At 47.0% G+C, this 25742-nt stretch overlaps 1 protein-coding gene across 2 annotated transcripts in view; it reads right to left on the reverse strand.

Annotated features, from left to right (window-relative positions):
* Positions 1–1010: 1010 nt before the first annotated feature.
* The window catches only part of smpx (small muscle protein X-linked), a 48254-nt gene continuing 23522 nt past the window's right edge, over positions 1011–25742 (reverse strand). For both annotated transcript variants that reach the window (XM_055928138.1, XM_055928137.1), the window contains exons 2-5: positions 10810–10871; positions 3203–3289; positions 2021–2182; positions 1011–1513 (exon numbers count right to left, since the gene is read on the reverse strand). In XM_055928138.1, the coding sequence (XP_055784113.1) occupies positions 2030–2182; positions 3203–3289; positions 10810–10845 (276 nt within the window). In that variant the 5' untranslated portion in view covers positions 10846–10871 and the 3' untranslated portion in view covers positions 1011–1513; positions 2021–2029. The remainder of the gene's footprint in view (positions 1514–2020; positions 2183–3202; positions 3290–10809; positions 10872–25742) is intronic.

Below are 25742 nucleotides of genomic sequence, written 5' to 3' on the forward strand. Positions count from 1 at the left end.
AGGGTGGATCTGGTAGTTGTAGTCCATCAGTAGAAGATGCAGGGTGGATCTGGTAGTTGTAGTCCATCAGTAGAAGATGCAGGGTGGGTGTGGTAGTTGTAGTCCATCAGTAGAAGATGCAGGGTGGATCTGGTAGTTGTAGTCCATCAGTAGAAGATGCAGGGTGGATCTGGTAGTTGTAGTCCATCAGTAGAAGATGCGGGGTGGATCTGGTAGTTGTAGTCCATCAGTAGAAGATGCAGGGTGGATCTGGTAGTTGTAGTCCATCAGTAGAAGATGCAGGGTGGATCTGGTAGTTGTAGTCCATCAGTAGAAGATGCAGGGTGGGTGTGGTAGTTGTAGTCCATCAGTAGAAGATGCAGGGTGGATCTGGTAGTTGTAGTCCATCAGTAGAAGATGCGGGGTGGATCTGGTAGTTGTAGTCCATCAGTAGAAGATGCGGGGTGGATCTGGTAGTTGTAGTCCATCAGTAGAAGATGCAGGGTGGATCTGGTAGTTGTAGTCCATCAGTAGAAGATGCAGGGTGGATCTGGTAGTTGTAATCCATCAGTAGAAGATGCAGGGTGGGTGTGGTAGTTGTAGTCCATCAGTAGAAGATGCGGGGTGGATCTGGTAGTTGTAGTCCATCAGTAGAAGATGCGGGGTGGATCTGGTAGTTGTAGTTCATCAGTAGAAGATGCAGTGTGGATCTGGTAGTTGTAGTCCATCAGTAGAAGATGCAGGGTGTATCTTGTAGTCCATCAGTAGAAGATGCAGGGTGGGTGTGCTAGTTGTAGTCCATCAGTAGAAGATGCGGGGTGGATCTGGTAGTTGTAGTCCATCAGTAGAAGATGCAGGGTGGATCTGGTAGTTGTAGTCCATCAGTAGAAGATGCAGTGTGGATCTGGTAGTTGTAGTCCATCAGTAGAAGATGCAGGGTGGATCTGGTAGTTGTAGTCCATCAGTAGAAGATGCAGGGTGGATCTGGTAGTTGTAGTTCATCAGTAGAAGATGCAGGGTGGAGCTGGTAGTTGTAGTCCATCAGTAGAAGATGCGGGGTGGATCTGGTAGTTGTAGTCCATCAGTAGAAGATGCAGGGTGGATCTGGTAGTTGTAGTCCATCAGTAGAAGATGCAGGGTGGATCTGGTAGTTGTAGTCCATCAGTAGAAGATGCAGGGTGTATCTGGTAGTTGTAGTCCATCAGTAGAAGATGCAGGGTGGATCTGGTAGTTGTAGTTCATCAGTAGAAGATGCAGTGTGGATCTGGTAGTTGTAGTCCATCAGTAGAAGATGCAGGGTGGATCTGGTAGTTGTAGTCCATCAGTAGAAGATGCAGGGTGTATCTTGTAGTCCATCAGTAGAAGATGCGGGGTGGATCTGGTAGTTGTAGTTCATCAGTAGAATATGCAGGGTGGGTGTGGATCTGATGAGAAACCTGTAGTACTCCTCGAGTATCCCCAACAGTACACATGTTATTGTATCCCTGGACAAGCACACCTGATTCAGTACTGGAGGACAAGTTGGGAGACACAGCTGTAGGACACAGAAACATAAAGACTTAGCCAGGTTCTCTTTTTCATATTTTAATGTCACCTCTACTTAACCAGGAAGTCCCTTGAGGAAAGTATTTTTTGGAGGGAGAATGCAGGCAGACAGCACCATACAGTGTTCACAAAGTTACGCATGAAAAACAGTCCAGAGACACAACATACGCTACCAAGTGCCTATTTATTGCCTTACCTCCTCACGCCATTTGCACACACTGTATATAGACTTTCATTTTTGTATTTTGTGTTATTGACTGTACACTTGTTTATTCCATGTGTAACTCTGTGTTGTTGTTTGTGTCGCACTGCTTTGCCTTATCTTGGCCAGGTCGCAGTTGTAAATGAGAACTTGTTCTCAACTAGCTTACCTGGTTAAATAAAGGTAAAATAAAATAAATTAAAAGCCCAGATGAGCACTCATAACCCAAATAAGTACCCATAATCTAAATAAGTACCCCTTAACCAAACAAGTACTCATAATCCAAATCAGTACCAGTGTGTGTTAGTCCTTGGTGACCCATCGTAGTTCACTCTTGACGTTCTGCAGCTCTGATAGGTTGACTGCTGGACCAGGAAGCTTCGTGGATCCTGGCAATGGCTTCTTCTCCTCTGGCGACAGGGCCGTGGCTTCCTGCAGGGGGTCTGGGGGTGGAGCCTGTACAAAAAGAGTTTCCTATCGTGTATTTACAGTTGAAGTCGGAAGTTTACATACACCTTAGCAAAATACATTTAAACTTAGTTTTTCACAATTTCTGACATTTAATCCTAGTAAAAATTCCCTGTCTTAGGTCAGTTAGGATCACCAATTTATTTTAAGAATGTGAAATGTCAGAATAATAGTAGAGAGAATGATTTCTTTCAGCTTTTATTTCTTTCATCACATTCCCAGTGGGTCAGAATTTTACAAACACTCAATTAGTATTTGGTAGCATTGCCTTTAAATTGTAGCCTTCAACAAGCTTCCCACAATAAGTTGGGTGAATTTTGGCATATTCCTTCTGACAGAGATGGTGTAACTGAGTCAGGTTTGTAGGCCTCCTTGCTCACACACACTTTTTCAGTTCTTCCCACACATTTTCTATGAGATTGAGGTCAGGGCTTTGTGATGGCCACTCCAATACCTTAACTTTGTTGTCCTTAAGCCATTTTGACACAACTTTGGAAGTATGCTTGGGGTCATTGTCCATTAGGAAGACCCATTTGTGACCAAGCTTTAACTTCCTGACTGATGTCTTGAGATGTTGCTTCAAAATATCCACCTAATTTTTCCTCCTCGTGATGCCATCTATTTTGTGAAGTGCACCAGTCCCTCCTGCAGCAAAGCACCCCCACAACATGATGCTGCCACCCCCGTGCTTCACGGTTGGGATGGTGTTCTTCGGCTTGCAAGCATCCCTCTTTTTCCTCCAAACATAACGATGGTCATTTTTATATTTTATATTTTATACGGTTATATTTTTACTTGTGTCATCACAAAGTAGCTGTCCTAACCGACCTACCAAAACTATAGTTTGTTAACAAGAAATGTGTGGAGTGGTTGAAAAACTAGTTTTAATGACTCCAACCTAAGTGTATGTAAACTTCCGACTTCAACTGTAGGTCCTCAAGCAATATTAGTGTGTGTGTGTGTGTGTGTGTGTGTGTGTGTGTGTGTGTGTGTGTGTGTGTGTCTGACCTCCTCTGTGTCTACAGTCTCCTCTCTCCTCTTGACAGGATGTCCCGCCCCTGGACGCAGCGCTCCCATCGGAATATTTAGATTTGCCTGATGGACAGGAGCAACAACCAATCAGACACACTCAACCCTCAAGAGACCACATGTACAGCGTTCCAATTGCCTGTCCTCAGCATTCGTTCACTCCTCAGCATTCGTTCACTCCTCAGCATTCGTTCACCTCTTAGCGTTCGTTCACTCCTCAGCGTTCGTTCACTCCTCAGCATTCGTTCACTCCTCAGCGTTCGTTCACTCCTCAGCGTTCGTTCACTCCTCAGCATTCGTTCACTCCTCAGCGTTCGTTCACTCCTCAGCACACATTTAAGAGCATTGGATTGGTGTAAACCTGCTCTAGACTCTTTGCAAGTTATTTACTTATAGATCCCTGAGTATTGTGTGTGTATTGACTGATGTGTGTGTGAACCTGGTGTGTGTCTTGCCACAAAACCATCTGCTTTGGTTACAGACACTACATCCTGGTTCGGTGCTGTTCTATTAAGAGTATGGAAATGAAACACACACACACACACACACACACACACACACACACACACACACACACACACACACACACACACACACACACACACACACACACACACACACACACACACACACACACACACACACACACACACACACAAACACACGATGTGCTTAACATATTATGAATGTCCATATTGTCTCATCTTATCTATCAACGTAGACAGGGCTCTAACTCTCCTAGTTCCACAATGAAATAGGGTGCAGGCCAGGCAGCAGGCTGTTTGCCAGCCTGCCAGCTTAGTGGAGTCTGCCACTAGCACAGTCAGCTCAGCTTTCCCCATTGAGACTGTGTCTGTGCCTCAATCTTTATTACTTTCCCTTTACACGTCACTCCCTTTGGTTCCTTCTCCAGGCTTCATTGTTTCTGTTCCATGTCTGTACGTTGTACGTGTTTCTTAATTTGTGGTTATTTATTAAAACACTCGCTCCCTGAACTTGGTTCCCGACTCTCAGAGCACATCGTTACATACATGGACAAGTTCTGGCCCGGTTTAGATCTTATATCAGTTTGTCTCTGTGGAGCGTTTGTCCGCATCTTCTTAACCTTGCAAAAATCTTAAACTTTTTTGTCAAAAAACGATGCAGAAAAGATAATCCATGCTATTATCACTTCTAGATTAGACCACTGCAATGGACTACTCTCTGGCTACCCGGATAAGGCACTAAATCAACTTCAGTTAGTGCTAAATATGGCTGCTAGAATCTTGACTCGAACCCCAAAAATGTATGATATTGCTCCAGTGCTAGCCTCTCTACACTGGCTTCCTGTTAAGGCAAGGACTGATTTCAAGGTTTTACTGCTAACCTACTAAGCATTACATGGACTTTCTCCAACGTATCTCTCTGATTTTGTCCTGTTGTACATACTGTACCTACACGTACGTTATGGTCACAAGACGCAGGCCTCCTTATTGTCCCTAGAATTTGTAAGCAAACAGCTGGAGGCAGGGCTTTCTCAAATTGAGCTACATTTGCTTGGAATTGTCTGCCTATCCATGTGAGAGACTCAGAATCGGTCTCAACCTTTAAGTCTTTATTGAAGACTCATCTCTTCAGTAGGTCCTATGATTGAGTGTAGTCTGTCCCAAGGGTGTGAAGGTGAAAGGTAAGGCACTGGAGCGAGGAACTGCCCTTGCTGTCTCTGCCTGGTTGGCTCCCCTCTCTCCAATGGGAATCTCTGGTCTAACCCTGCACTACCTCTGTTCCTGGACAGCTACAAAGCTACAGGCTTTAGTTTAAATCCTGCATGAGACTGGGTCCTGGAGAGCTAAAGAGCTACAGGTTATAGTTCTAGTGCTGGTCCTGGAGAGCTACAGGTTATAGTTCTAGTGCTGGTCCTGGAGAGCTAAAGAGCTACAGGTTATAGTTTTAGTGCTGGTCCTGGAGAGCTACAGAGCTACAGGTTATAGTTCTAGTGCTGGTCCTGGAGAGCTACAGGTTTTAGTTCTAGTGCTGGTCCTGGAGAGCTACAGGTTATAGTTCTAGTGCTGGTCCTGGAGAGCTACAGGTTTTAGTTCTAGTGCTGGTCCTGGAGAGCTACAGAGCTACTGGTTTTAGTTCTAGTGCTGGTCCTGGAGAGCTACAGAGCTACTGGTTTTAGTTCTAGTGCTGGTCCTGGAGAGCTACAGGTTATAATTCTAGTGCTGGTCCTGGAGAGCTACAGAGCTACAGGTTTTAGTTCTAGTGCTGGTCCTGGAGAGCTACAGGTTTTAGTTCTAGTGCTGGTCCTGGAGAGCTACAGGTTTTAGTTCTAGTGCTGGTCCTGGAGAGCTACAGGTTTTAGTTCTAGTGCTGGTCCTGGAGAGCTACAGGTTATAGTTCTAGTGCTGGTCCTGGAGAGCTACAGGTTATAGTTCTAGTGCTGGTCCTGGAGAGCTACAGAGATACAGGTTTTAGTTCTAGTGCTGGTCCTGGATAGCTACAGGTTTTAGTTCTAGTGCTGGTCCTGGAGAGCTACAGGTTATAGTTCTAGTGCTGGTCCTGGAGATCTACAGGTTTTAGTTCTAGTGCTGGTCCTGGAGAGCTACAGAGCTACAGGTTTTAGTTCTAGTGCTGGTCCTGGAGAGCTACAGGTTATAGTTCTAGTGCTGGTCCTGGAGAGCTACAGGTTATAGTTCTAGTGCTGGTCCTGGAGAGCTACAAGTTTTAGTTCTAGTGCTGGTCCTGGAGAGCTACAGAGCTACAGGTTATAGTTCTACTGCTGGTCCTGGAGAGCTACAGAGCTACAGGTTATAGTTCTAGTGCTGGTCCTGGAGAGCTACAGAGCTACAGGTTATAGTTCTAGTGCTGGTCCTGGAGAGCTACAGAGCTACAGGTTATAATTCTAGTGCTGGTCCTGGAGAGCTACAGAGCTACAGGTTTTAGTTCTAGTGCTGGTCCTGGAGAGCTACAGAGCTACAGGTTATAGTTCTAGTGCTGGTCCTGGAGAGCTACAGAGCTACTGGTTATAGTTCTAGTGCTGGTCCTGGAGAGCTACAGAGCTACAGGTTATAATTCTAGTGCTGGTCCTGGAGAGCTACAGAGCTACAGGTTTTAGTTCTAGTGCTGGTCCTGGAGAGCTACAGAGCTACTGGTTATAATTCTAGTGCTGGTCCTGGAGAGCTACAGAGCTACTGGTCATAATTCTAGTGCTGGTCCTGGAGAGCTACAGAGCTACAGGTTTTAGTTCTAGTGCTGGTCCTGGAGCGCTACAGGTTTTAGTTCTAGTGCTGGTCCTGGAGAGCTACAGGTTATAGTTCTAGTGCTGGTCCTGGAGAGCTACAGGTTATAGTTCTAGTGCTGGTCCTGGAGAGCTACAGGTTATAGTTCTAGTGCTGGTCCTGGAGAGCTACAGGTTATAGTTCTAGTGCTGGTCCTGGAGAGCTACAGGTTTTAGTTCTAGTGCTGGTCCTGGAGAGCTAGAGGTTATAGTTCTAGTGCTGGTCCTGGAGAGCTACAGGTTATAGTTCTAGTGCTGGTCCTGGAGAGCTACAGAGCTATAGGTTTTAGTTCTAGTGCTGTTCCTGGAGAGCTACAGGTTATAGTTCTAGTGCTGGTCCTGGAGAGCTACAGAGCTACAGGTTTTAGTTCTAGTGCTGGTCCTGGAGAGCTAGAGGTTATAGTTCTAGTGCTGGTCCTGGAGAGCTACAGGTTATAGTTCTAGTGCTGGTCCTGGAGAGCTACAGAGCTACAGTTTATAGTTCTAGTGCTGGTCCTGGAGAGCTACAGAGCTACAGTTTATAGTTCTAGTGCTGGTCCTGGAGAGCTACAGGTTTTAGTTCTAGTGCTGGTCCTGGAGAGCTACAGGTTATAGTTCTAGTGCTGGTCCTGGAGAGCTACAGGTTATAGTTCTAGTGCTGGTCCTGGAGAGCTACAGGTTATAGTTCTAGTGCTGGTCCTGGAGAGCTACAGGTTATAGTTCTAGTGCTGGTCCTGGAGAGCTACAGAGCTACAGGTTTTAGTTCTAGTGCTGTTCCTGGAGAGCTACAGGTTATAGTTCTAGTGCTGGTCCTGGAGAGCTACAGAGCTACAGGTTTTAGTTCTAGTGCTGGTCCTGGAGAGCTACAGGTTATAGTTATAGTGCTGGTCCTCTAGAGCTACAGGTTTTAGTTCTAGTGCTGGTCCTGGAGAGCTACAGGGTTTAGTTCTAGTGCTGGTCCTGGAGAGCTACAGAGCTACAGGTTATAGTTCTAGTGCTGGTCCTGGAGAGCTACAGAGCTACAGGTTATAGTTCTAGTGCTGGTCCTGGAGAGCTACAGGTAATAGTTCTAGTGCTGGTCCTGGAGAGCTACAGGTTATAGTTCTAGTGCTGGTCCTGGAGAGCTACAGGTTATAGTTCTAGTGCTGGTCCTGGAGAGCTACAGGTTTTAGTTCTAGTGCTGGTCCTGGAGAGCTACAGAGCTACAGGTTTTAGTTCTAGTGCTGTTCCTGGAGAGCTACAGGTTTTAGTTCTAGTGCTGGTCCTGGAGAGCTACAGGTTATAGTTCTAGTGCTGGTCCTGGAGAGCTACAGGTTATAGTTCTAGTGCTGGTCCTGGAGAGCTACAGGTTTTAGTTCTAGTGCTGGTCCTGGAGAGCTACAGGTTTTAGTTCTAGTGCTGGTCCTGGAGAGCTACAGGTTATAGTTCTAGTGCTGGTCTTGGAGAGTTACAGGTTATAGTTCTAGTGCTGGTCCTGGAGAGCTACAGGTTATAGTTCTAGTGCTGGTCCTGGATAGCTACAGGTTTTAGTTCTAGTGCTGGTCCTGGAGAGCTACAGGTTATAGTTCTAGTGCTGGTCCTGGAGAGCTACAGAGCTACAGGTTATAGTTCTAGTGCTGGTCCTGGAGAGCTACAGAGCTACAGGTAATAGTTCTAGTGCTGGTCCTGGAGAGCTACAGAGCTACAGGTTTTAGTTCTAGTGCTGGTCCTGGAGAGCTACAGAGCTACAGGTTTTAGTTCTAGTGCTGGTCCTGGAGAGCTAAAGAGCTACAGGTTTTAGTTCTAGTCTTGGTCCTGGAGAGCTACAGAAGTACAGGTTTCAGTTCTAACCCTGATCACGGAGATCTACAGAACTCCAGGCTTTAATTCAAAGTCTGAACTAGCCCTGGTCCTAATCCTGGTCATAGAGAGCTACAGAGCTACAGGCTTCAGTGCTAATCCTGGTCATAGAGAATTACAGAGCTAGAGGCTTTAGTGTTAACCCTGCACTAGCCCTGGTGCTGGAAAGCTACATGCTTAAATTATAGTCCTGGAAAGCTACAGAGCTACAGGCTTTAGTTCCAGTCCTGGAAAGCTACAGAGCTACAGGCTTTAGTTCCAGTCCTGGAATGCTACAGAGCTACAGGCTTTAGTTCCAGTCCTGGAAAGCTACAGAGCTACAGGCTTTAGTTCCAGTCCTGGAAAGCTACAGAGCTACAGGCTTTAGTTCCAGTCCTGGAAAGCTACATAGCTACAGGCTTTAGTTCCAGTCCTGGAAAGCTACAGAGCTACAGGCTTTAGTTCCAGTCCTGGAAAGCTACAGAGCTACAGGCTTTAGTTCCAGTCCTGGAAAGTTACAGAGCTACAGGCTTTAGTTCCAGTCCTGGAAAGCTACAGAGCTACAGGCTTTAGTTCCAGTCCTGGAAAGCTACAGAGCTACAGGCTTTAGTTCCAGTCCTGGAAAGCTACAGAGCTACAGGCTTTAGTTCCAGTCCTGGAAAGCTACAGAGCTACAGGCTTTAGTTCCAGTCCTGGAAAGCTACAGAGCTACAGGCTTTAGTTCCAGTCCTGGAAAGTTACAGAGCTACAGGCTTTAGTTCCAGTCCTGGAAAGTTACAGAGCTACAGGCTTTAGTTCCAGTCCTGGAAAGCTACAGAGCTACAGGCTTTAGTTCCAGTCCTGGAAAGCTACAGAGCTACAGGCTTTAGTTCCAGTCCTGGAAAGCTACAGAGCTACAGGCTTTAGTTCCAGTCCTGGAAAGCTACAGAGCTACAGGCTTTAGTTCCAGTCCTGGAAAGCTACAGAGCTACAGAGCTACAGGCTTTAGTTCCAGTCCTGGAAAGCTACAGAGCTACAGGCTTTAGTTCCAGTCCTGGAAAGCTACAGAGCTACAGTCTTTAGTTCCAGTCCTGGAAAGCTACAGAGCTACAGGCTTTAGTTCCAGTCCTGGAAAGCTACAGAGCTACAGGCTTTAGTTCCAGTCCTGGAAAGCTACAGAGCTACAGAGCTACAGGCTTTAGTTCCAGTCCTGGAAAGCTACAGAGCTACAGGCTTTAGTTCCAGTCCTGGAAAGCTACAGAGCTACAGGCTTTAGTTCCAGTCCTGGAAAGCTACAGAGCTACAGGCTTTAGTTCCAGTCCTGGAAAGCTACAGAGCTACAGGCTTTAGTTCCAGTCCTGGAAAGCTACAGAGCTACAGAGCTACAGGCTTTAGTTCCAGTCCTGGAAAGCTACAGAGCTACAGGCTTTAGTTCCAGTCCTGGAAAGCTACAGAGCTACAGAGCTACAGGCTTAAGTTCCAGTCCTGGAAAGCTACAGAGCTACAGGCTTTAGTTCCAGTCCTGGAAAGCTACAGAGCTACAGAGCTACAGGCTTTAGTTCCAGTCCTGGAAAGCTACAGAGCTACAGGCTTTAGTTCCAGTCCTGGAAAGCTACAGAGCTACAGGCTTTAGTTCCAGTCCTGGAAAGCTACAGAGCTACAGGCTTTAGTTCCAGTCCTGGAAAGCTACAGAGCTACAGAGCTACAGGCTTTAGTTCCAGTCCTGGAAAGCTACAGAGCTACAGGCTTTAGTTCCAGTCCTGGAAAGCTACAGAGCTACAGAGCTACAGGCTTAAGTTCCAGTCCTGGAAAGCTACAGAGCTACAGGCTTTAGTTCCAGTCCTGGAAAGCTACAGAGCTACAGAGCTACAGGCTTTAGTTCCAGTCCTGGAAAGCTACAGAGCTACAGGCTTTAGTTCCAGTCCTGGAGAGCTACAAAGCTACAGAGTCATTGTCTTTAGTTCTGGACCTAGTCCTGGATAGCTTTCCAAGTTATTTCAAACAAAAAATCTAATCTGATGTTGATGAATCATTGTGGAAAACTATTTGGATTTGAAAAAAGTCATTAACGTAATGACATTTAATATTTTTTCTCACCTAAATCCAATGACATGGGGACATTTTTTGTTGATTTCAAATTGAATTCAATTGTTGACAACTCAAACGAATGTAAATCAAAGCTAGATGTTAAACTGATGCCCAGTGGGAGAGTTACAGGTTGTATCTCTAACCCAGATCTAACTACACTAGACTAGTGGGAGAGTTACAGGTTGTATCTCTAACCCAGATCTAACTACACTAGACTAGTTGGAGAGTTACAGGTTGTATCTCTAACCCAGATCTAACTACACTAGACTAGTGGGAGAGTTACAGGTTGTATCTCTAACCCAGATCTAACTACACTAGACCAGTGGGAGAGTTACAGGTTGTTTTGAGGAGGTCCCTCTGTAGTGTCGTTTATATTTTAAACAAAATAACTACTGTAGATGGATTCAAAACAGTTCTATATTTTATTGAGAGAAATTAAACACTCACACACACACACTCCTACCTGCAGGGCTTTGACGTTGGACGATGGTTTAGACATGTTGCTCGTTCAGTCAGTCAACTATCCTGCAGGAAATACAAAGCATTGAGAAAGGTTAGGGTTAGAGTTAGTCAAGTGAGAGAGCCTGGCTCAGATCAAACTGATGAGATTAGACTAGACAAGACTGGTGAGAGACTGAGTGTGTTTGTGTGTGTGTGTGTGTTGGGGGTGGGGGGGGCATTGCTGTCATGTGGGTTCAGGGGCCTGGGATAGTATTTCAGTTGCCTGGCGACTCCCAAAGACAGAGGCAGGTACAAAACTAACACCTGAATAATTTAACAGACAGAGGGAGTATACATAGAGGGAGAGAGAGAGAAGAAAGAGAGGAGAGATAGCAAGGGGGAGAGAGCGTGGGGGAGGGATAAAGTGAGAGAGAGGGAATGGAGAGAGAGAGAGTTCGAGAGCATGGGAGGGAGAGGGAGTGGAGAGAATAGGAGAGAGTGGGAGAGAGAGAGGGGAGGGATAAAGGGAGAGAGAGGGAGAGGGGGAGAGAGGGGGGGAGAAAGTTAGAGAGCAGGCACGAGAGTGGGAGAGGGGGAGGGAGTGGAGAGAGTAGGAGGGGGAAGGGAGCGAAAGGGAGTGGCGAGAGGGGCGAGAGAGAGGGGGAGGGATAAAGGGAGAGAGAGAGGGGGAGAGAGAAAGTTAGAGAGCATGGGAGAGAGTGGAGAGAGAGAGGGAGGGGGAGAGAGTGGAGAGAGTAGGAGAGAGTGGGAGAGAGAGAGAGGGGGAGGGATAAAGGGAGAGAGAGAGAGAGGGGGAGGGACAAAGGGAGAGAGAGAGGGGGAGAGAGAAAGTTAGAGAGCATGGGAGAGAGTGGAGAGAGAGAGAGGGAGGGGGAGAGAGTGGAGAGAGTAGGAGAGAGTGGGAGAGAGAGAGAAGGGGAAGGATAAAGGGAGAGAGAGGGGGAGAGAGAAAGTTAGAGAGCATGGGAGGGAGTGGAGAGAGAGAGAGGGAGGGGGAGAGAGTGGAGAGAGTAGGAGAGAGTGAGAGAGAGAGAGGGGAGGGATAAAGGGAGAGAGAGAGAGAGAGGGGAGGGATAAAGGGAGAGAGAGGGGGAGAGAGAAAGTTAGAGAGCATGGGAGAAAGTGGGAGAGAGAGGGAGGGAGAGGGAGTGGAGAGAGTAGGAGAGAGTGGGAGAGAGAGAGAGGGGGAAGGATAAAGGGAGAGAGAGGGGGAGAGAGAAAGTTAGAGAGCATGGGAGGGAGTGGAGAGAGAGAGGGAGGGGGAGAGAGTGGAGAGAGTAGGAGAGAGTGGGAGAGAGAGAGAAGAAAGAGAGGAGAGATAGCAAGGGGGAGAGAGCGTGGGGGAGGGATAAAGTGAGAGAGAGGGAATGGAGAGAGGGAGAGTTCGAGAGCATGGGAGGGAAGGGAGTGGAGAGAATAGGAGAGAGTGGGAGAGAGAGAGGGGAGGGATAAAGGGAGAGAGAGGGAGAGGGGGAGAGAGGGGGGGGAGAAAGTTAGAGAGCAGGCACGAGAGTGGGAGAGGGGGAGGGAGTGGAGAGAGTAGGAGGGGGAAGGGAGCGAAAGGGAGTGGCGAGAGGGGCGAGAGAGAGGGGGAGGGATAAAGGGAGAGAGAGGGGGGAGAGAGAAAGTTAGAGAGCATGGGAGAGAGTGGAGAGAGAGAGAGGGAGGGGGAGAGAGTGGAGAGAGTAGGAGAGAGTGGGAGAGAGAGAGAGGGGGAGGGATAAAGGGAGAGAGAGAGAGAGGGGGAGGGACAAAGGGAGAGAGAGAGGGGTAGAGAGAAAGTTAGAGAGCATGGGAGAGAGTGGAGAGAGAGAGAGGGAGGGGGAGAGAGTGGAGAGAGTAGGAGAGAGTGGGAGAGAGAGAGAAGGGGAAGGATAAAGGGAGAGAGAGGGGGAGAGAGAAAGTTAGAGAGCATGGGAGGGAGTGGAGAGAGAGAGAGGGAGGGGGAGAGAGTGGAGAGAGTAGGAGAGAGTGAGAGAGAGAGAGGGGAGGGATAAAGGGAGAGAGAGAGAGAGAGGGGAGGGATAAAGGGAGAGAGAGGGGGAGAGAGAAAGTTAGAGAGCATGGGAGAAAGTGGGAGAGAGAGGGAGGGAGAGGGAGTGGAGAGAGTAGGAGAGAGTGGGAGAGAGAGAGAGGGGGAAGGATAAAGGGAGAGAGAGGGGGAGAGAGAAAGTTAGAGAGCATGGGAGGGAGTGGAGAGAGAGAGGGAGGGGGAGAGAGTGGAGAGAGTAGGAGAGAGTGGGAGAGAGAGAGAGGGGGAGGGATAAAGGGAGAGAGAGAGAGAGGGGGAGGGATAAAGGGAGAGAGAGAGGGGGAGAGAGAAAGTTAGAGAGCATGGGAGGGAGTGGAGAGAGAGAGAGGGAGGGGGAGAGAGTGGAGAGAGTAGGAGAGAGTGGGAGAGAGAGAGAGGGGGAGGGATAAAGGGAGAGAGAGGGGGAGAGAGAAAGTTAGAGAGCATGGGAGGGAGTGGAGAGAGAGAGAGGGAGGGGGAGAGAGTGGAGAGAGTAGGAGAGAGTGAGAGAGAGAGAGGGGAGGGATAAAGGGAGAGAGAGAGAGAGAGGGGAGGGATAAAGGGAGAGAGAGGGGGAGAGAGAAAGTTAGAGAGCATGGGAGAAAGTGGGAGAGAGAGGGAGGGAGAGGGAGTGGAGAGAGTAGGAGAGAGTGGGAGAGAGAGAGAGGGGGAAGGATAAAGGGAGAGAGAGGGGGAGAGAGAAAGTTAGAGAGCATGGGAGGGAGTGGAGAGAGAGAGGGAGGGGGAGAGAGTGGAGAGAGTAGGAGAGAGTGGGAGAGAGAGAGAGGGGGAGGGATAAAGGGAGAGAGAGAGAGAGGGGGAGGGATAAAGGGAGAGAGAGAGGGGGAGAGAGAAAGTTAGAGAGCATGGGAGGGAGTGGAGAGAGAGAGAGGGAGGGGGAGAGAGTGGAGAGAGTAGGAGAGAGTGGGAGAGAGAGAGAGGGGGAGGGATAAAGGGAGAGAGAGGGGGAGAGAGAAAGTTAGAGAGCATGGGAGGGAGTGGAGAGAGAGAGAGGGAGGGGGAGAGAGTGGAGAGAGTAGGAGAGAGTGGGAGAGAGAGAGAGGGGGAGGGATAAAGGGAGAGAGAGGGGGAGAGAGAAAGTTAGAGAGCATGGGAGAGAGTGGGAGAGAGGGAGGGAGAGGGAGGGAGAGGGAGTGGAGAGAGTAGGAGAGAGAGAGAGGGGGAGGGATAAAGGGAGAGAGAGGGGGAGAAAGTTAGAGAGCATGGGAGGGAGTGGAGAGAGAAGAATCCATAGAATCTAAGCTCTTCTGGGGAAATTGGAACACACTGAACAAACAACAACACCACCAGTTATCAAAACCCAGATGTATGGAGGAACCACTTCTCTAATCTTTCTCGCTCTATATCAAACAACAACACCACCAGTTATCAAAACCCAGATGTATGGAGGAACCACTTCTCTAATCTTTCTCGCTCTATATCAAACAACAACACCACCAGTTATCAAAACCCAGATGTATGGAGGAACCACTTCTCTAATCTTTCTCGCTCTATATCAAACAACAACACCACCAGTTATCAAAACCCAGATGTATGGAGGAACCACTTCTCTAATCTTTCTCGCTCTATATCAAACAACAACACCACCAGTTATCAAAACCCAGATGTATGGAGGAACCACTTCTCTAATCTTTCTCGCTCTATATCAAACAACAACACCACCAGTTATCAAAACCCAGATGTATGGAGGAACCACTTCTCTAATCTTTCTCGCTCTATATCAAACAACAACACCACCAGTTATCAAAACCCAGATGTATGGAGGAACCACTTCTCTAATCTTTCTCGCTCTATATCAAACAACAACACCACCAGTTATCAAAACCCAGATGTATGGAGGAACCACTTCTCTAATCTTTCTCGCTCTATATCAAACAACAACACCACCAGTTATCAAAACCCAGATGTATGGAGGAACCACTTCTCTAATCTTTCTCGCTCTATATCAAACAACAACACCACCAGTTATCAAAACCCAGATGTATGGAGGAACCACTTCTCTAATCTTTCTCGCTCTATATCAAACAACAACACCACCAGTTATCAAAACCCAGATGTATGGAGGAACCACTTCTCTAATCTTTCTCGCTCTATATCAAACAACAACACCACCAGTTATCAAAACCCAGATGTATGGAGGAACCACTTCTCTAATCTTTCTCGCTCTATATCAAACAACAACACCACCAGTTATCAAAACCCAGATGTATGGAGGAACCACTTCTCTAATCTTTCTCGCTCTATATCAAACAACAACACCACCAGTTATCAAAACCCAGATGTATGGAGGAACCACTTCTCTAATCTTTCTCGCTCTATATCAAACAACAACACCACCAGTTATCAAAACCCAGATGTATGGAGGAACCACTTCTCTAATCTTTCTCGCTCTATATCAAACAACAACACCACCAGTTATCAAAACCCAGATGTATGGAGGAACCACTTCTCTAATCTTTCTCGCTCTATATCAAACAACAACACCACCAGTTATCAAAACCCAGATGTATGGAGGAACCACTTCTCTAATCTTTCTCGCTCTATATCAAACAACAACACCACCAGTTATCAAAACCCAGATGTATGGAGGAACCACTTCTCTAATCTTTCTCGCTCTATATCAAACAACAACACCACCAGTTATCAAAACCCAGATGTATGGAGGAACCACTTCTCTAATCTTTCTCGCTCTATATCAAACAACAACACCACCAGTTATCAAAACCCAGATGTATGGAGGAACCACTTCTCTAATCTTTCTCGCTCTATATCAAACAACAACACCACCAGTTATCAAAACCCAGATGTATGGAGGAACCACTTCTCTAATCTTTCTCGCTCTATATCAAACAACAAACAGCACCAGTTATCAAAACCCAGATGTATGGAGGAACCACTTCTCTAATCTTTCTCGCTCTATATCAAACAACAACACCACCAGTTATCAAAACCCAGATGTATGGAGGAACCACTTCTCTAATCTTTCTCGCTCTATATCAAACAACAACACCACCAGTTATCAAAACCCAGATGTATGGAGGAACCACTTCTCTAATCTTTCTCGCTCTATATCAAACAACAAACAGCACCAGTTATCAAAACCCAGATGTATGGAGGAACCACTTCTCTAATCTTTCTCGCTCTATATCAAACAACAACACCACCAGTTATCAAAACCCAGATGTATGGAGGAACCACTTCTCTAATCTTTCTCGCTCTATATCAAACAACAACACCACCAGTTATCAAAACCCAGATGTATGGAGGAACCACTTCTCTAATCTTTCTCGCTCTATATCAAACAACAACACCACCAGTTATCAAAACCCAGATGTATGGAGGAACCACTTCTCTAATCTTTCTCGCTCTATATCAAACAACAACACCACCAGTTATCAAAACCCAGATGTATGGAGGAACCACTTCTCTAATCTTTCTCGCTCTATATCAAACAACAACACCACCAGTTATCAATCCTAGAATCAACTATTAAAGACTACCGGAACCCACTGGATTCTCCAATTACACAGAATCAACTATTAAAGACTACCGGAACCCACTGGATTCTCCAATTACACAGAATCAACTATTAAAGACTACCGGAACCCACTGGATTCTCCAAATACACAGAATCAACTATTAAAGACTACCGGAACCCACTGGATTCTCCAAATACACAGAATCAACTATTAAAGACTACCGGAACCCACTGGATTCTCCAATTACACAGAATCAACTATTAAAGACTACCGGAACCCACTGGATTCTCCAATTACACAGAATCAACTATTAAAGACTACCGGAACCCACTGGATTCTCCAATTACACAGAATCAACTATTAAAGACTACCGGAACCCACTGGATTCTCCAATTACACAGAATCAACTATTAAAGACTACCGGAACCCACTGGATTCTCCAAATACACAGAATCAACTATTAAAGACTACCGGAACCCACTGGATTCTCCAAATACACAGAATCAACTATTAAAGACTACCGGAACCCACTGGATTCTCCAATTACACAGAATCAACTATTAAAGACAACCGGAACCCACTGGATTCTCCAATTACATTGATTGAACTACAGGACAAAATACAAACCCTCCGTCCCCAAAAGGCCTGTGGTGTTGATGGTATCCTACATGAAATTATAAAATATACTGACCAGAAATTCCAATTGGCTATACTAAAACGTGTGTGGTTTTTGGGTCCACTGTGTGTAGGTGAAAACAAGTCAACATTAAACAAAAAGATGTTCTGTGTGCCTTCACTCTGTCTTCCTCCTCCCTGGGCCTGCTGTTTCAATATAGCACCAAGAACCTGTCTGTCTCCCTGGGCCTGCTGTTTCAATATAGCACCAAGAACCTGTCTGTCTCCCTGGGCCTGCTGTTTCAATATAGCACCAAGAACCTGTCTGTCTCCCTGGGCCTGCTGTTTCAATATAGCACCAAGAACCTGTCTGTCTCCCTGGGCCTGCTGTTTCAATATAGCACCAAGAACCTGTCTGTCTCCCTGGGCCTGCTGTTTCAATATAGCACCAAGAACCTGTCTGTCTCCCTGGGCCTGCTGTTTCAATATAGCACCAAGAACCTGTCTGTCTCCCTGGGCCTGCTGTTTCAATATAGCACCAAGAACCTGTCTGTCTCCCTGGGCCTGCTGTTTCAATATAGCACCAAGAACCTGTCTGTCTCCCTGGGCCTGCTGTTTCAATATAGCACCAAGAACCTGTCTGTCTCCCTGGGCCTGCTGTTTCAATATAGCACCAAGAACCTGTCTGTCTCCCTGGGCCTGCTGTTTCAATATAGCACCAAGAACCTGTCTGTCTCCCTGGGCCTGCTGTTTCAATATAGCACCAAGAACCTGTCTGTCTCCCTGGGCCTGCTGTTTCAATATAGCACCAAGAACCTGTCTGTCTCCCTGCCTGTCTGCCTGTCTCCCTGTCTCCCTGCCTGTCTGCCTGTCTCCCTGTCTCCCTGCCTGTCTGCCTGTCTCGCTGTCTCCCTGGCTGTCTGCCTGTCTCCCTGTCTGTCTGCCTGTCTGCCTGTCTCCCTGTCTCCCTGCCTGTCTGCCTGTCTCCCTGTCTCCCTGTCTGTCTGCCTGTCTCCCTGTCTCCCTGCCTGTCTGCCTGTCTCCCTGTCTCCCTGACTGTCTGCCTGTCTCCCTGTCTCCCTGCCTGTCTGCCTGTCTCCCTGTCTCCCTGCCTGTCTGCCTGTCTCCCTGTCTCCCTGCCTGTCTCCCTGTCTCCCTGCCTGTCTGTCTGTCTCCCTGTCTCCCTGCCTGTCTGTCTGTCTCCCTGTCTCCCTGCCTGTCTGCCTGTCTCGCTGTCTCCCTGGCTGTCTGCCTGTCTCCCTGTCTGTCTGCCTGTCTTCCTGTCTCCCTGCCTGTCTGCCTGTCTCCCTGTCTCCCTGTCTCCCTGCCTGTCTGCCTGTCTCCCTGCCTCCCTGCCTGTCTGCCTGTCTCCCTGCCTGTCTCATGCTTTTTCTTGCACTTTTTACACCTTATAGTGTGTGAAACTACACAATGTCTTGCGGGAACAAAATGTTATTGCAGCACATTATTTCGATACATTGTAAAAAATTCTGTATTCTCCCAGACTCTACCCCAGCCAGGTGCAAATTGGGGGCGGGACAAGAAATAAATAGCTTTGCATGTGTGGGTCCTCACCACAATCAATCAGTATGGCAAAAAAATGATCTCTGCTTAGAGGGCCTTAGAAAAAAAATATGCAGAGAGAGAAGCCAGTGTGGAAGGAGGATGAAGAATTTTCAGAATTTGAGGATCATGTCAATTCGGAGTCTGACAGTGAGTTGGAAGAAGAGGATGAGGTCGACCCTCAGCCAGCCCTTCAGCAACCAGCCCCAGGGCCAGCCCTTCAGCAACCAGCCCTTCAGCAACCAGCCCTTCAGCAACCAGCCCTTCAGCAACCAGCCCTTCAGCAACCAGCCCTTCAGCAACCAGCCCCAGGGCCAGCCCTTCAGCAACCAGCCCCAGGGCCAGCCCTTCAGCAACCAGCCCCAGGACCAGCCCATCAGCAACCAGCCCTTCAGCAACCAGCCCCAGGACCAGCCCTTCAGCAACCAGCCCCAGGACCAGCCCTTCAGCAACCAGCCCCAGGACCAGCCCTTCAGCAACCAGCCCCAGGGCCAGCCCTTCAGCAACCAGCCCTTCAGCAACCAGCCCCAGGACCAGCCCTTCAGCAACCAGCCCCAGGACCAGCCCTTCAGCAACCAGCCCCAGGACCAGCCCTTCAGCAACCAGCCCCAGGACCAGCCCTTCAGCAACCAGCCCCAGGACCAGCCCCAGGACCAGCCCATCAGCAACCAGCCCCAGGACCAGCCCTTCAGCAACCAGCCCCAGGACCAGCCCTTCAGCAACCAGCCCCAGGACCAGCCCTTCAGCAACCAGCCCCAGGACCAGCCCTTCAGCAACCAGCCCCAGGACCAGCCCCAGGACCAGCCCATCAGCAACCAGCCCCAGGACCAGCCCTTCAGCAACCAGCCCCAGGACCAGCCCATCAGCAACCAGCCCCAGGACCAGCCCTTCAGCAACCAGCCCCAGGACCAGCCCCAGGACCAGCCCATCAGCAACCAGCCCTTCAGCAACCAGCCCCAGTACCAGCCCTTCAGCAACCAGCCCCAGGACCAGCCCTTCAGCAACCAGCCCCAGGACCAGCCCTTCAGCAACCAGCCTCAGGACCAGCCCATCAGCAACCAGCCCCAGGACCAGCCCCAGGACCAGCCCTTCAGCAACCAGCCCCAGGACCAGCTCCAGGACCAGCTCATCAGCAACCAGCTCCAGGACCAGCCCTTCAGCAACCAGCTCATCATCTGGAGGAGAATTATGGATGTCAAAACATTTTGAAATGTCTTCTTGCCCAAGGAATGAGCCACCCCTAAGTTGCCAATGTGATAAGGATGCAACCAGGGCTGACGCAAATGGCGGGTACTCATGTGCAGGACATAAAGTCTTCTTTTGAAATGTTCATCCCAGACACTATCCAGAAAATCATTCTGAACTGCATTATTTGGGAGGGAAGGCGTGTTTTTGGAGAGAGATGGAAGGAGATGGACCAAACTCATTTACATGCATACTTTGGGGTTCTTATCCTTCGTGGTGTTTTCAGATCCAATGGGAATCCACAGAATCCCTGTGGGATGCAGAAACTGGCAGAGAACTTTTCTGCGCAACAATGTCTCCGGGAAACTCCCACATTATTTCCAGGATTATCCGCTTCGATAACCGAGACACCAGACCAGCTCGGCGGCAGAGAGACAAGCTAGTTGCAATCAGGTCAGTGTGGGACAAGTGGGTGGATCACCTTCCCCTGTTTTACATCCCTGGGCCCAACGTTACTGTTTATGAGCAGCTTATGCCATTTAGGGGCCGCTGTCCCTTCAGGCAGTACATACCGTCTAACCCAAATCGAATAAAGATCTGGGCTGCCTGTGATGCTGCTTTATCATATGCGTGGAACTTGCAAGTGTATGATCTGGTGCTTCTGTCTCCAACCAAGGAGGGCCTACAGCAGCACCTAGACCTTCTGCACAGAATCTGTCAGACCTGGGCCCCGACAGTAAATGCCAGTAAGACAAAAATAATGGTGTTCCAAGTAAAGTCCGGCTACCAGCACCACAAATACAAATTCCATGTAGACACAGTTGCCCTAGAGCACACAAAAAACTATACATACCTCTGCCTAAACATCAGCGCCACAGGTAACTTCCACAAAGCTGTGAACGATCAGAGACAAGGCAAGAAGGGCCTTCTACGCCATCAAAAGGAACATCAAATTAGACATACCAATTAGGATCCAGGCTAAAATTACTTGAATCAGTTATTTTTTTTTATTTTTTTTAATATTTTTTTTATTTTTTTACCGTTATTTTACCAGGTAAGTTGACTGAGAACACGTTCTCATTTGCAGCAACGACCTGGGGAATAGTTACAGGGGAGAGGAGGGGGATGAATGAGCCAATTGTAAACTTATAGAACCCATTGTCCTTTATGGTTGTGAAGTCTGGGGTCCGCTCACCAAACAATAATTCACAAAATGGGACAAACACCAAATTCAGAATCTGCATGAAGAATTCTGCAAACATATTCTCAGTGTACAACGTAAAACCTCAAATAATGCATGCAGAGCATTACAGCAATACTTGCTATCTGAATCTAAATTCTACAACCACCCAAGAGGAAGAGATTCCCAAACCTTCCATAACAAAGCCATCACCTACAGAGAGATGAACCTGGAGAAGAGTCCCCTAAGCAAGCTGGTCCTGGGGCTCTGTTCATAAACACAAACACACCCCACAGAGCCCCAGGACAGCAACACAATTAGACCCAACCAAATCATGAGAAAACAAAAATAGAATTACTTGACACATTGGAAATAATTAACAAAAAATCTGAGCAAACTAGAATGCTATTTGGCCCTAAACAGAGAGTATATAGTGGTAGAATACCTGACCACTGTGTCTGATCCTAAACTTAAGGAAAGCTTTGACTATGTACAGACTCAGTGAGCTTAGCCTTGCTATTGAGAGCGTCGGACCTGGCTCTCAAGAGAAGACAGGCTATGTGTCCCAGACCTGCTGTTTTCAACTCTCTAGAGACAGCAGGAGCGGTAGAGATACTCTTAATGATCGGCTATGAAAAGCCAACTGACATTTACTCCTGAGGTGCTGACTTGCTGCACCCTCGACAACTACTGTGATTATTATTATTTGACCCTGCTGGTCATTTATGAACATTTGAACATCTTGGTCATGTTCTGTTATAATCTCCACCCGGCACAGCTAGAAGAGGACTGGCCACCCCTCATAGCCTGGTTCCTCTCTAGGTTTCTTCCTAGGTTCTGGCCTTTCTAAGGAGTTTTTCCTAGCCTCCGTGCTTCTACACCTGCATTGCTTGCTGTTTGGGGGTTTTAGGCTGGGTTTCTGTACAGCACTTTGAGATATCAGCTGATGTAAGAAGGGCTATATAAATACATTTGATTTGATGTGCACACTGCCCACAAAATGAGGTGGAAACTAAGCTGCATTACCTAACCTCCTGCCAAATGTATGACCATATTAGAGACACATATTTCCCTTAGATTACATAGGCCCACATAGAATTTCGAAAAACAAATCCAATTTTGATAAACTCCCATATCTGTTGTGTGAAATACCACAGTGTGCATCACAGCATCAAGATGTGTGACCAGCAGCCACAAAAAAGGGCAACCAGTGAATTACAAACACCATACAGCGCATATTTGTGTTTATTTATTTTCCCTTTTGTACTTTAATTAACTATTTGCACATCGTTAAAACAATGTTTATAGCCATAATATGACATCCTTTGGAACTTTTGTGAGTTTAATATTTAATGTTCATTTTGTATTATTTATTTCACATTTGTTTATTATCTACAGTGCATTCGGAAAGTATTCATACCCCTTGACCATTGTTTTTACCTTGCACATTTTATTATGTTACAGCCTTATTCTAAAATGGATGACATTATTTTTTCCCCCTCATCAATCTACGCACAATACCCCATAACGACAAAACAAAAATATGTTTTTAGAAATTGCAGCAAATGTATTAAAATAAAAAACTTAAATATCACATTTACGTAAGTATTCAGACCCTGTACTCAGTACTTTGTTGAAGCACCTTAGGCAACGATTACAGCCTTAAGTCTTCTTGGGTATGATGCTACAAGTTTGGCACACCTGTATTTGGGAAGTTTCTCCCATTCTTCTCTGCAGATCCTCTCAAGCTCTGTCAGGTAATTTCAGGTCTCTTCAGAGATGTTAGATCGGCTTCAAGTCTGGGCTCTGGCTGGGCCACTCAGGGACATTCAGAGACTTGTCCCGAAGCCACTCCTACATTGTCTTGGCTGCGACCTTAGGGTCGTTGTCCTGTTAGAAGGTGAACCTTCACCCTAGTCTGAGGTCCTTAGGGCTCTGGAATTGGTTTTCTTTACAGATCTCACTGTACTTTGCTTCATTAATCTTTCCATTGATCCTGACTAGTCTCCCAGTCCCTGCCGCTGAAAAACATCTCCACAGCATGATGCTGCCACCACCATGCTTCACCGTACGGATGGTGTCAGGTTTCCTCCAGACGTGATGCTTGGTATTCGGGCCAAAGAGTTTAATCTTGGTTTCATCAGACCAGAGAATCTTGTTTCTCATGGTCAGAGTCTTTAGGTGCCTTTTGGTAAACTTCAAGCGGGCTGTCGGGTGCCTTTTACTGAGGAGTGGCTTCCATCTGGCCACTCTACCATAAAGGCCTGATTGGTGGAGTGCTGCAGAGATGGTTGTCCTTCTGGAAGGTTCTCCCATCTCCACAGAGGAACTCTAGAGCTCTGTCTGAGTGACCATCGGTTCTTGGTCACCTCCCTGACCAAGGCCCTTCTCCCCCAATTGCTCAGTTCGGCTTGGCGACCAGCGTTAGGTAGAGTCTTGGTGATTCCAAAACCTCTTCAATTGAAGAATAATGAAGGCCACTGGGTTCTTGGGGACCTTCAATGCTGCAGACAATTTATGGTACACTTCCCCAGAGCTGTGCCTCGACACAATCCTATCTCGGCGCTCTACAGACAATTCCTTCGACCCCATGGCTTGGTTTTTGCTCTGACGTGCACTTTCAACTGTGGGACCTTCTATAGACAGGTGCCTTTCCAAATCTTGTCTAATCAACTGAATTTACCACAGGTGGACTCTAATGACGTTGTAGAAACACTGCACTGTCGTGCATGAAAAGCCCAGGAGGCCGGACGTTTTCTGAGATTACTGGAACTGGCGCGCCTGGCACGGACAATCATACCACGCTCAAAATCGCTTAGATCACTCTTATTGCCCATTCTAACGTTCAATGGAACAGTAACTAAATGCCTCGATGCCTGTCTGGTGTACCTAATAAACTGGCCGCTGAGTGTATATTATATTCCGGACTCTGACACGTTTGGATTATGTATGTATTGTTTTGTATTGCTTTCTATGTATTATTGCTGCACAAGCATTTCGCTGCACCTGTGATAACATCTGCAAATCTGTGTACGGGACCAATACACTTTGATTTTTTACATTTACATTTACATTTAAGTCATTTAGCAGACGCTCTTATCCAGAGCGACTTACAAGTACATACATTCATACTTTTTTTGTACTGGCCCCCCGTGGGAATCGAACCCACAACCCTGGCGTTGCAAGCGCCATGCTCTACCAACTGAGCCACACGATTTATAGGCCTACTGCTGTGTCTCATCTCCACGTTCCATGCGTTCCATGTGCTCATTTCTTTACCGCAATGGCTCACGGTGAATCAATTTGTCCATAAGGCTGGTGCTCTCGCATTCGTCGGATTTTGGTAGAAATGGTATGATAAATTGTACATAAGCTTCTCCAAACTTGAAACTCACTCGTTGCCTATCTCAGCTACCCATGTTGTCAGGCGTCGCATTTTCTTGGAAAATGCAGTTCGCATGTTCTTCTTCGCCACGATCAGCTCAGAAATGAACAAATACAGATTTGAAATGACTAATAATATTGACAGTTTAGCCCACTGAGTGAAACTCCCGAACAACAGTTGTGAGTAGCCTAATTTGATTCCATAGGCTGTTGTCCATTTGACTTTTACCTGTCCTATTTTTAGGATATGTTCATTCATATTCACATCGAAGAGTATTCTGATTTGATAGGGTGCCATTTAGGCTATTTGATAGAAATCAAGCGTGACGGTAAAAAAAAAATCGAATGAAATCCCATTTTATTGGTCACATACACATATTTAGAAGATGTTATTGCGGGACTAATGAAATGCTTGTGTTTCTAGCTCCAACTGGGCAGTAATAACTAACAATTCACAACACAAATCTAAAATTGAATGAATGGAATTAAGATCTATATAAAAATTAGGATGAGTAATGTCAGAGTCCAGAGTGTAAATACAGTATAATATATATATATATATATATATATATATATATATATATATATATGTGATGGGATATATAAACATGGACAGTATGTGGATATAATATTTAGTATATCTATAGAATACGTAGGATAGAATAGTATATATATATATATGTGTGATGGTATATATACAGCAATAGTTAAATAGGATGGCCTTGACTTGAATACAGTATATACATACGAAACAACAGTATGTAAACATTATTAAAGTGACCAGTGTCCGATGTCTTTGGTCATAGGTCAGCAGATTCTAAGGTGCAGGGTTGAGTAACCAGGTGGTAGTCGGGGAGGGTACTGGGTAGGAGGTCGGCTAATGATGGCTATTTAACAGTCTGATGGTCTTGAGATAGAGGCTGTTTTTCAGTCTCTGCTTTGATGTACCTGTACTGACCTCGCCTTCTGGATGATAACGGGGTGAACAGGCATGGCTCGGGTGGTTGATGTCCTTGATGATCTTTTTGGCCTTCCTGTGATGTCCTGGAGGGCTGGCAGTGCGCCCCCAGTGATGCGTTGGGCATACCGCACCACCCTCTGGAGAGCCCTGTGGTTGCAGATGGTGCAGTTGCCATACCAGGCAGTGATACAGCCCGACAGAATGCTCTCAATCGTGCATCTGTAAAAGTTTGTGAGGGTCTTAGGGGCCAAACCAAATTTCTTCAGCCTCCTGAGTTTGAAGAGGCACTGTTGGTGATGTGTATACCAAGGAACTTGAAGCTTTTCACCTTCTCCACTGCAGCTCCGCTGATGTGGATGGGGGAGTTCTTCCTCTGCCATCTCCTGAAGTCCACGATCAGCTCCTTCGTTTTGCAGAAATTCTTTTCTCTGCACCACTTCGCCAGGGCCCTCACCACCTCCCTGTAGGCTATTTCGGCATTGTTGGTAATCAGGTTGACCTCTAGTTATTAGGACAGGAGGGGGCTGAGCACGCA

The sequence above is a fragment of the Salvelinus fontinalis genome, chromosome 7 (assembly GCF_029448725.1).
Source record: "Salvelinus fontinalis isolate EN_2023a chromosome 7, ASM2944872v1, whole genome shotgun sequence".
Classification (NCBI taxonomy): Eukaryota; Metazoa; Chordata; class Actinopteri; order Salmoniformes; family Salmonidae; genus Salvelinus; species Salvelinus fontinalis.